General features: G+C 36.5%; 1 protein-coding gene across 1 annotated transcript in view; it reads left to right on the top strand.

The window, feature by feature from the left end:
• Positions 1 to 10,545, top strand: part of LOC100377984 (patatin-like phospholipase domain-containing protein 4) — a 31,146-nt gene extending 20,601 nt beyond the window's left edge. Inside the window, exons 5-7 of the mRNA XM_085498492.1 lie at positions 1,078 to 1,308; positions 2,192 to 2,257; positions 7,653 to 10,545. Coding sequence (XP_085354618.1) covers positions 1,078 to 1,308; positions 2,192 to 2,257; positions 7,653 to 8,024 — 669 coding nt within the window. The 3' untranslated portion in view covers positions 8,025 to 10,545. The remainder of the gene's footprint in view (positions 1 to 1,077; positions 1,309 to 2,191; positions 2,258 to 7,652) is intronic.
• The last annotated feature ends 1,681 nt before the right edge of the window (positions 10,546 to 12,226 follow it).

Raw genomic sequence — 12,226 nt, 5'->3', positions numbered from 1 at the left:
GGCACCAATTGTTGAGCATTAAATATAGCTGTATATATTTAGAAAACGAGGACTTGTATTTTGACCTTTGTGTGTCTGTGCGTCTGTGCGTGCGTGCTCCCGTGCGTGCGTGTATCTTAGAAATGCCTGAACCAATCATAATCAAACTTCACACATACATCATACATGATATTATACATATGCACATGAATTTGTTTCACGATCTGATTCCAGCTGGCCGAATGGTGGCTATTTTTGTGATAAAAATTCATCAAAATCAAGCATTTATAGATGGATTTTGTTTAACATTATGAGACCTTGATGCAAGTCATTTTATTTTTCAGATCCAATTAAAAATGGCCAACTGGCGGCCATTTTGTTTTAATGAATGCAGTTCTAATGCCATATCTCTGCCATGCTTTGACTGATTATGTTTAAATTTTATATATTCATTGTACATCATTACATAGATATATTGGTTTGACTATCTGATTTAAAATGTTCAAATGGCAGCCATTTTTGTGCTAAAAATCTTCAAAAATCAAACATTTCTGGCATTCCAGAACTGGATCTTTGTGTTTATGGATAAACTTTGTTCAAACTTGGTACATACATTAGAGATTTTGGGTTCCTGGTGCATGTCATTTTATTTTTCAGATCAGATTCAAAATGGCTGGCTGACTGTCATTTTGTTTAAATGAATGCGCTTCTAGAGCCATATCTCTGATATGCTTTGACTGATTATGTTCAAATTTTATATATTTGTTTTACATCATGTTATAGATATACAGATGTATTCAAAATGGCCAATTGGTGGCCATTTTGTGTTAATTAATGCTGTTCCAGAGCAATATTTCTCAATATGGACAAGTACTCGTTTGATGATCAGATACAAGATGTCAATAATTTTAATGTTAAAAAATCATCATAATCAAGCATCATCTGCTGGATCCATACTTCTGACATGTTTATGTTCCAACTATATTACTATAAACAAAACTATATATCTTAAATTTGATAAGTAATGGGGACTGTGCCATGCATGGCTTGTTTAAAGTGCAATCCTTTTATTTATGTTCTCTAACTTACTTATTGTAGGAATGTTTGGAGTTCACATATGAAATGGCCAAAGATACAAGATCAAAACCTTTGGGAGCACTCACACCAGGTTTTAATTTGTCAATCAAATTAAGGAATTGGATTGAGGAATTTCTGCCTGCAGATGCTCATGAACTAGCCACAGACAAGGTGTTCATTTCAGTAACTTGTCTTCATGGGAAAAAAAATGAATTGGTATCAAAATATGAAACCAGGGAAGATTTAATTCAGGTTAGTGAAATCTGTATATCTTTTGCCATCATATCCATGATAATGATATATTATTACTCCTGACTTTAATTTGGAAAGTGTTTTAACTTGATATTCCATATTTTGCTTTTAAAGTTGCTGTTGTTTTCATCTGTTTATATTCATTTCATGTTTGATTTATTTTCTATTGAACTTTGTGACATACACATATATGCACATGAGTTTGATTTTGGATAAAATATAGTTGGCTGATTGTTATTTTAACCCCAAATTTGCATGAAACCCGATATGAGATGACTGGGTAATCTTAGTATAATGAAAATTAGTTCTCCCTCTAAGAGTCAATACATTATGCTATTGATAAAGAGTCAATGCTCAAAAGATATTTTTAATAGTTATTTAGGACAAGGATTAGCAGATATTATCTACAGGACTGATATTGTACAAATCAAGTCAGCTTGTTGACTGCTGGGGAGAGAGGTCTTCAAGAAAAACAAACAAACTGTGACTATGTAGATGTGAGGCACAAATTTGTTTATCGCTTTTTTTTATGAAATTTAGTTTTCCAAATTACAAATCCCATAACTTAGAGTTCTTATAGATCTTATTGGAACTTGTGATTTTGACAAATTTGTTCTTTATTTCTTTCTTTTACAAGGTTGTATTGATGTTCATATATTCCCTTTAATTAGAGAATGGTTTCAACCAAGTCTGTGGCATCAGTGTTTCCAATTTTGTTTAGCTTTGTGTTTACATGGAAGGTATTTTCATAACTGGTGTGGTATAACCTGCGGCTGTGTTTTTACAAGTGAATTCTGCATTCTGTTATTACCGGAGGATATTACAAAAATGCATAACTTGAGGGTTCTGGGTATAACTAACTGTATTTCTATTTATTTGACAGGCATTATTATGTTCTTGTCATATCCCATACTATGTTGACAGGAAGTATCCAGAGTTTAGAGGTCAGGTGAGTTTGTTGATACTTCGATAGTCCATGTAAAAAAATTGAAAATAAATAAAAATTTGCTTTTTGTTGATTGGTTCTCATCTGTGTGCATGTCCCTGTACATGTACAAATGCTTGTACTGCTGTGTGTATGTGATGCACTGCTCCATATTGTGTTGCTCTGTCACATATTGTGATCACTGCTACATTTTGTGATGCATTGCTACATATTGTGATGCACTGCCACATATTGTGATGCACTGCCACATATATTGCACTGCTGCATATTGCAATTCACTGCCACATATTGTTTTTGCACTGCTACATATTGTTTTTGCACTGCCACATTTTGTGATGCACTGCCTAATATCATGTTGCACTGCCACATATCGTGTTGCACTGCTACATATTGTGTTGCACTGCTACATATTGTGTTGCACTGCTACATATTGTGTTGCACTGCCACTGCCACATTTTATGATGCACTGCCTAATATCATGTTACACTGCCACATATCGTGTTGCACTGCTACATATTGTTTTGTACTGCCACATTTTGTGATGCACTGCCTAATATCATGTTGCACTGCTACATATTGTGATGCACTGCTACATATTGTGATGCACTGCTACATATTGTGATGCACTGCCACATATCGTGTTGCACTGCTACATAGTGTGTTGCACTGCCACTGCCACATTTTGTGATGCACTGCCTAATATCTTGTTGCACTGCCACATATTGTGATGTACTGCTACATATCGTGTTGCACTGCTTAATATCATGTTGCACTGCCACATATTGTGATGCACTGCTACATATCGTGTTGCCCTGCCACTGCCACATTTTGTGATGCACTGCCACTGCCACATTTTGTGATGCACTGCCTAATATCTTGTTGCACTGCCACATATTGTGATGCACTGCTACATATCGTGTTGCACTGCCACATATTGTGATGCACTGCTACATATTGTGTTGCACTTCTACATATTGTGATGCACTGCCACATATCGTGTTGCACTGCTACATATTGCGATTCACTGCCACATATCATGTTGCACTGCTACATATTGTGCTGCACTGCCACTGCCACATTTTGTGATGCACTGCCTAACATTATGTTGCACTGCCACATATTGTGATGCACTGCTACATATTGTGTTGCACTGCTACATTTTGTGATGCACTGCTTAATATCATGTTGCACTGCTACATAGTGCGATTCACTGCCACATATCGTGTTGCACTGCTACATATTGTGTTGCACTGCAACTGCCACATTTTGTGATGCACTGCCTAATATCATGTTGCACTGCCACATATTGTGATGCACTGCTACATATTGCGATTTACTGCCACATATGGTGTTGCACTGCTACATATTGTGCTGCACTGTCACATATGTTGCACTGCTACATATTGTGTTGCACTGCCACTGCCACATATTGTGATGCACTGCCTAATATCATGTTGCACTGCCACATATTGTGATGCACTGCTACATATCGTGTTGCACTGCTACATTTTGTGATGCACTGCTACATTTTGTGATGCACTGCTTAATATCATGTTGCACTGCTTAATATCATGTTGCACTGCTACATTTTGTGATGCACTGCCACTGCCACATTTTGTGATGCACTGCCTCGTATCATGTTGCACTGCCACATATTGTGATGCACTGCTACATATCGTGTTGCACTGCTACATTTTGTGATGCACTGCTACATATCGTTTTGCACTGCTACATTTTGTGATGCACTGCCTAATATCATGTTGCACTGACACATATTGTGTTGCACTGCCACTGCCACATATTGTGATGCACTGCCTAATATCATGTTGCACTGCCACATTTTGTGATGCACTGCTACATTTTGTGATGCACTGCTTAATATCATGTTGCACTGCCACATATTGTGATGCACTGCTACATATCGTGTTGCACTGCCACATTTTGTGATGTACTGCCTAATATGTTGCACTGCCACATATTGTGATGCACTGCTACATATTGTGTTGCACTGCCACATTTTGTGATGCACTGCCTAGTATCATGTTGCACTGCTACATATTGTTTTGCACTGCCACATTTTGTGATGCACTGCCTTATATCATGTTGCTCTGCCACATACCATGTTGCACTACTACATATTGTGATGTACTGCTACATATTGTGTTGCACTGTCAAATATCATGTTGCACTGCTACATATTGTGATGCACTGCTACATATTGTGTTGCACTGCCTAACATTATGTTGCACTGCTACATATTGTGATGCACTGCTACATATTGTGTTGCACTGCTACATTTTGTGATGCACTGCTTAATATCATGTTGCACTGCTACATAGTGCGATTCACTGCCACATATCGTGTTGCACTGCCACTGCCACATTTTGTGATGCACTGCCTAATATGTTGCACTGCCACATATTGTGATGCACTGCTACATATTGTGCTGCACTGTCACATATGTTGCACTGCTACATATTGTGTTGCACTGCCACTGCCACATATTGTGATGCACTGCCTAATATGTTGCACTGCCACATATTGTGATGCACTGCTACATATCGTGTTGCACTGCTACATTTTGTGATGCACTGCTACATTTTGTGATGCACTGCTTAAGATCATGTTGCACTGCTACATTTTGTGATGCACTGCCACTGCCACATTTTGTGATGCACTGCCACTGCCACATTTTGTGATGCACTGCCACTGCCACATTTTGTGATGCACTGCCTCGTATCATGTTGCACTTCCACATATTGTGATGCACTGCTACATATCGTGTTGCACTGCTACATTTTGTGATGCACTGCTACATATCGTTTTGCACTGCTACATTTTGTGATGCACTGCTACATATCGTTTTGCACTGCTACATTTTGTGATGCACTGCCTAATATTATGTTGGACTACCACATATTGTGTTGCACTGCCTCTGCCACATATTGTGATGCACTGCCTAATATCATGTTGCACTGCCACATTTTGTGATGCACTGCTTAATATCATGTTGCACTGCCACATATTGTGATGCACTGCTACATATCGTGTTGCACTGCTACATTTTGTGATGCACTGCTTAATATCATGTTGCACTGCTACGGTACATTTTGTGATGCACTGCTTAATATCATGTTGCACTGCCACATATTGTGATGCACTGCTACATATTGTGTTGCATTGCTACATTTTGTGATGTACTGCCTAATATCATGTTGCACTGCCACATATTGTGATGTACTGCTACATATTGTGTTGCACTGCCACATTTTGTGATGCACTGCCTAGTATCATGTTGCACTGCTACATATTGTTTTGCACTGCCACATTTTGTGATGCACTGCCTTATATCATGTTGCTCTGCCACATACCATGTTGCACTACTACATATTGTGATGCACTGCTACATATTGTGTTGCACTGTCAAATATCATGTTGCACTGCTACATATTGTGATGCACTGCTACATATTGTGTTGCACTGTCAAATATTGTGATGCACTGCCACATTTCATATTGTACTGCTACATATTGTGATGCACTACTACATATTGTGATGCACTGCTACATATTGTTATTGTGATGCACTGCTACATATTGTGATGCACTGTTACATATTGTGATGCTACATTTTACTTAAAATGTGTTTATACTGTACTCATCTTGCAGAAGCAAACAGAACAAAATTGATTTGGAGTGTACTGTATTGCATTGCTGCATGTACATAGTGCAGCTATATAGCATACATAAATCAATGCAGTATGTACATTGAAAAAGACTCAGTGCTCGACCTCTGTCATTTAGTATGTACCGGTAATGTCCCTATTAGTGAACATCATGGTCTATCATGTTATCTGTATGACACATACTTGTGAACATATATGTCATTTCAACCACTGGAATGATAAGCTTAACAACAGAATTTGTGATTTGAAAAGCTAGATGCCGAAAAATAAGCTTCAGGTTAATCCTGATAAAAACAGATATTTTGATAATTGCTAGGCAACGATTGACATATTGAACCAACTCAGTATCTGTAAATACCAACAGTTTGATGACCATCACTGATAATGTACCTAAAGTCATTTTTGACAACCATCTGTCTATGGAATCTATGGTTTTTTTATGTAAATCAACATTCATTGAATTTTGCAGAATATGACAAATCAAGAAGTGTATATTAGTTAAAAACTACAGAAAATCTTATTCATGCACAAATTGGTTCTAGACTTGATTACCGTACTGCAATAGTTTATTGTATTGTATTCTGGGGCTCATATGTCTAGGTTACAGGGTGTCAAAAGTACTGTGGGAAGACTGATTTTGGGGAGAAGATAGACTCACATTACGCCTAACCTAATTGACCTCCACTGGATGTCTTGTCAAATACAGGAGTCATTTCAAAGATGAAAGTCAAAGGCTGCAAGGTCAGAGTAAGGAGGATGGGGAAAGATTTCATAGCCCCGCCTCTTGATTTTGATAGCTTCTCTTAATTTCATCAAAAGTGAAGCGTAATAGACTCCTGTAATTGTGGTATCACAAGGAAATCTGTCATCACTACTCCGTCCTGGTCCCAGAAGACTGTGAGCATGACCTTGCCAGAGGACGGCTGCACCTTTGCCTTCTTTGGAGTCCAAATGCTTCCACTGCATTGACTGGGCTTTGGTCTCTGGATCATAGTGATGGACCCAAGTTTCATCCTGTGTAATCAGTCTTTTGAAAAACTTTTACTCATCTTCTTGGCACATCTCCAAATTCATCCTCGAGCCCTCAACGCGTTCTTGCTTCTGGAAAGGTGTGAGCAACCTGGGAAGCCATCTGGCAGACACCTTTTGCATATGCAAATGATCATGAATGATAGTTTCCACAGACCCTGTACTAGTCTTGACCTCTTGGGCTATTTGGCGAACAGTAATATGTCATTCTTCCAAAATGTCTGCCTTAACTTGACGGACAGATGCCTCATCAATGGCAGAAGAAGGACGACCAGGTCTGGGAGCTGTTTCCACAGATTCCGGCCATGTTGAATTCACAATGCCAACGTTTTACAAGGTCATATGATGGGGCATCATCACCATAAGTTTCTTTCATTTCATCAAAAGTCTCCTTTGGTGTGCATCCTTTAAAATAAAAAAACGATCACTGTGCGACACTCAACTGGCTTCATTTCACACCTGACTCCAATCAAACACCTGTATATCAGAAAACACAATCAGTTCAGAGCTGTTTTTTGCAACATAACCCATAGAGATGTAAATCATTACACATGCAAAATTTGGAAGTGGGTCAGGGGCATTACTTATTATTGAACGCTCCTCTTAAGTTGATAAGTTATTAATTATTATTAGTATAAAAAATCACCATGGACCATTTATAAATTATCTCTTTATTTTTTTCAGAAATATTTGGATGGCGGTTACTCAAACAACTTGCCTTTGTTTCGTGAAGGTCACACAATTCAAGTATCACCATTCTCAGGTGGCCAGGATATATGCCCTAAAGATAAAAAAGGTCTGGATTTGTACATCAGAGTCATTCACCAGTTTTTTAAAATTAATCCTAGCAACATTTTGAGAACCAAGCATGCATTATTTCCTCCTAAAACCAAGCTGTTGGAGTTATACTATCGATGTGGTTTCCAGGATGCATCTAAGTTTCTAAAGTTGTGGAATTTTTATGATGAAGTACCTGTAGAGAATAATGAAAATGGGAAAGCTGATGAGGCTGTTGGAGGAAATAATTCACCCACAAACTATGAAACATCTCTATGATTGGAAAGATTACTTGATGACTGCTTTAGTTGCCTACCATTGAAACAAATGATTGGATTTCTTTGATTGTTGCATGCTGTTGTTCCTAAAACCCAGAGTAAAATATACGGTCACCAAACCACTTTTGGCACAGAACGCAGGTATTTTTAGCTATTTACTGTTGGTTTCTATGATGAAAACTTTGTTTTGTTACTGATAGTGAACATTTAATGTGTGGCTATAAGATGGATATTTACGGTTATCATAGAATTATTTCAAAGTCTCAAATACTATATAATTTCAATAAAATCAAGCTTTAGCATGGATTCCTAATGGATATTTTTTTAAAATTATTTTAGGCAGTTTTCTCCAAAAAATTAATTTACACTTGAATATTTTACATTATTTACTAAGTAAATGGTAGTTTGACTGTTGTCTGGTTATCAATAGTAAAGTTGGTACTTCCCACCACTTATAGGTTGACTGGTTATCACAACTTGCTGGTGTTTAGCTCCATTTGTTGACAAACTACTGTATTTGCTCTATTAGAAGCACATCTCTAATAAAAGCACATAACAATCCAAATCACATTTGTTATATACTTAGTCTTTAAATATTACTTATTTTGACAACTGACACATTTCTGTATTTTATATAAGCACATGTGCAATGAGTAAAGCTGTATTGTGAACAAAATTTTGTTTGAAACCTTGTCATGTAATACAGTGAATTGCAGGAACCTGGGGACGTTTTTTTAAATATAAATTATCATGAATCAAAATGGCTGTTACATCTTGAATTGACCAATCAAAAATGGTATATTTATTAACATAATATTTATGAGTTAATTCAATATCATCCAATCAGTAAGTGCTTCATTTTGAATAAGTTGACAGTCACGGCTGCTATTTCATGTGAAGGCAAGCGGCTGCATTATGGATGTTGTCAATGTTGAATATTTGAAAGCTGATGTTTAGTATTTACAAACTGTTATGAATATGGTTATAAACTAAAGTACAGTTTTCTGTCTTTCACTGTATGTGTACAGCTTGCCAATAGTCAAACAAGCCAAACTGTTCCTTGGATTTGGTTGTGTTTTGAGTTTTCAGTATCTTCAGGTGTCTTCATTAAGTCACTGAATGGCATTCTCTGTTCAATGATGGAAGATGGATATGAAGCATTTTCCATGATAAGATTTATTGTAGTAAAGACAATAATAATCAATAAGGTTTGGATCAGTATAACTTGCGAATACAGATTTGATTTTTGGTGATCTTAGTCAAAATTTAAAGAGCTTTCAACTAAGTTTTGCCAACATTGCAACTTTAAAGATGCATTGCAGCAATAATGCCATACATCTTCTATACTTGTTGCTAGTCAATAGTCAATAAATTAGTGCTTTCATTATGAGTATAGGGCTTTGTTATCCATAAAAACTTATTGATACTGTAGTATATATTAGTATACACTGAAGTCAGGTAGGGTGGGTACTTTATAAACATAAATCTTTTTAACCTTTTCACCACCAGACTTTCTCACCCAAATTGTTCTGCACACTTTTTTATATTCTTCAATATTTCTGGAAATAAATTCTAATTTTGGAGCCAACAGACAAAATTTGAGTTAATTTTTATTCAAAAAACTTAACTATTTTTGTCCCAATCTTCTGAAGGAAAGTGCAAACTGTACAGGACTATTTTGTGAATTTGTCATGAAAAGAGAAACTAGTGATGAAAAGGGTAAACTCAAACGACAGTTTATGGTTGAGTATATGCATGTCATTCTATGACCACTTCATAGAATGGAGAGAGGTGGAGATTTCAAGTGAAAGTAGTTTATAATTTTTAGTATAAACATGCCTCACCTAACTCTGGTGTAAATGAATATCAACAAATTTCCAAACAATAATGTCACTGAAAAATATTCCTTCAAGTATGTTTATATTAGACATTTCTTTATTATTAATATCTTTTTCTAAAACATAAATTTCATACTGCTGCAATAACATTTTAAGATGGACACTTCTACTTCTATTTTAAGATTGTGTAATTTGGGTGAAAATAAAAAAAATAATATTTGTATAATTATGATTATAGGGGGTTGAATTAAGTCAGTGCACATGGCAATATTTTTTAGTTTGTGCATATCCAAAATCAGTCTTGGATGGCTTAATTTTTTAGAGTAATGGTAACTCCTTTGATTATATATCGACTATCGAAGTGTTGACTTCCAATTTGATTTCACATTAGTGTTATACCATTTCTGAATGTGCAGTAGTCATACAAAACATTTATAAAAATTGTCAGTCGGGTGATAATGTCCTTTTAAGGCAAAAAATAACAATTATTTATTTTGTACTTCTTATTTATAATTTCAACTACAAGGATCTGACAATGCAATATATGGTATATCACTTATCATTTATTTGTCTGTTGAGTAAAACTTACATAATTTATGTTTATTTGTTGAAGTCTTCTACTCATAATATAGTTGGAATAATAATAAAATATATTGTTGTGTCCTTTCTGGAAAATTTTACAAATTGTTTGAGAATATGAGGTTATCACGAGGATACTGCAAAGTGTGCACAAAGACAGTACAGCGGGAGTATCATCTAACGCGCAGCGAAGGTCAATGTGACCAAATATTATTATAGATCTTTTCCTCCCAGGAATACGTCATGGGAATGCCGAAATCCAAAATGTTTAGAACGGATTTAGCAAACTTCTTTGTGTGGGGTCAGGTCAAACCCTGGGGGCAGCCATGTTTTTTTTTTACTCCCAGGTGCGAAGCACACAATAGGAGTCTTTGCAGTTAGCCTGTCTGTATGTATGTGCGTGTGCGTGTGTGGTAACAAGGATGTGACAACTTTCATTTTACTGTACACCGACATGACCTACATTGTGACGACCCTCACTATTTTCATAATTTATATTAATATTTAAACGAATTTAAGTCATGTTTGCCGTGCTTAGGTTTAGTAAGGTATGGTTAGGTTAGGTAGGTATTGTTCAATTAATATTAATATAATTGTACCATATCTTCCCCCTTTACTAAACCTAAGGTTTGCAAACATTTCTATGTTCTGTCACAGGATATTCAACTTTTATTTAATTAAACTTAATTGAAACTCAATTCTGCGTTGAATTGCATTGTAATTGAGTTTAATTAAACTCCAATTAAAATGCAACCCTATATAGGAATGCGTTTTAATCGAGTTTATATCGCAACTATATTAAAAGTTATATATCCAATGTGTGTCATCACAATGATAGTAAGACATGCATGTGTGCATGCATGCGTGCGTGCGTGAGTGAGTTCGGACCTGTATTTTAGAAATGCCCGGACCAATCATGATCAAACCTCACACATACATCATACATGATATTATACATATGCACATCAATTTGTTTCACGATCTGATTCAAGATGGCCGAATGGCGGCCCTTATTGCGCTAAAAAATCATCAAAATCAAGCATTTCAAGGCTGTTTACAGATCGATTTTGTTCAAACTTGGTACCGTATATACATTAGACATTATGATGCAAATAATTTTGTTTTTCAGATAAGATTCAAAATGATCGACTGGCGTCGTGTTATAGATATATACATGTATTAAAAATGACTGATTTTGAATGCTGTTCCAGAGCAATATCTCTCAATATGGACAAGTACTTGTTTATGATCAGATACAAATGTCAATCATTTTAATGTTGAACAATCATCATAATCATATTCCTGACATGGTTGTATTCCAGCTATATTACTATATAATAAACAAAACTAAATTCAATAACTAACAGGGACTGTGCCATGCATGGCTTGTCACTCTCTATTTTCTTCACACAAGCGAAGCATTCTTGGAACAAGCGCTATCCAATCGGTGTGGTGTCTGGTACCAAAACCAGCAGAGCCTGGAGCTGAACTTCGTGCCCAACTTGATCTCTCGTTTTTTCCCCCAAACCCAGGTACCACTAACTTTTATTTGGCTGGACGGGTAGAGGGGGATGTACGTGCTCCGTGGAGTTCCTTATGTCTTCGTCAGAAACAGTCCACCATGCCCTGAGAGCAGATTTGCGACCATTAACCTTTTGGAGTTTGTGACCAGCAGTGGAATGCATTAGAGTGCATCTCCAGGACTCTGAAATCTCAGAGATGGAATGCAGCAGCCTTCTAGACCAGCAGACACAGTTGATGGCAAGGCATCACACTACTATGTATG

Source organism: Saccoglossus kowalevskii, chromosome 1 (genome assembly GCF_978046115.1).
Source record: "Saccoglossus kowalevskii chromosome 1, keSacKowa6.1, whole genome shotgun sequence".
NCBI classification, from domain to species: domain Eukaryota; kingdom Metazoa; phylum Hemichordata; class Enteropneusta; family Harrimaniidae; genus Saccoglossus; species Saccoglossus kowalevskii.
The sequence above is the reverse complement of the archived record's forward strand: the minus strand, read 5'-3'. Positions and strand labels throughout refer to the sequence as shown.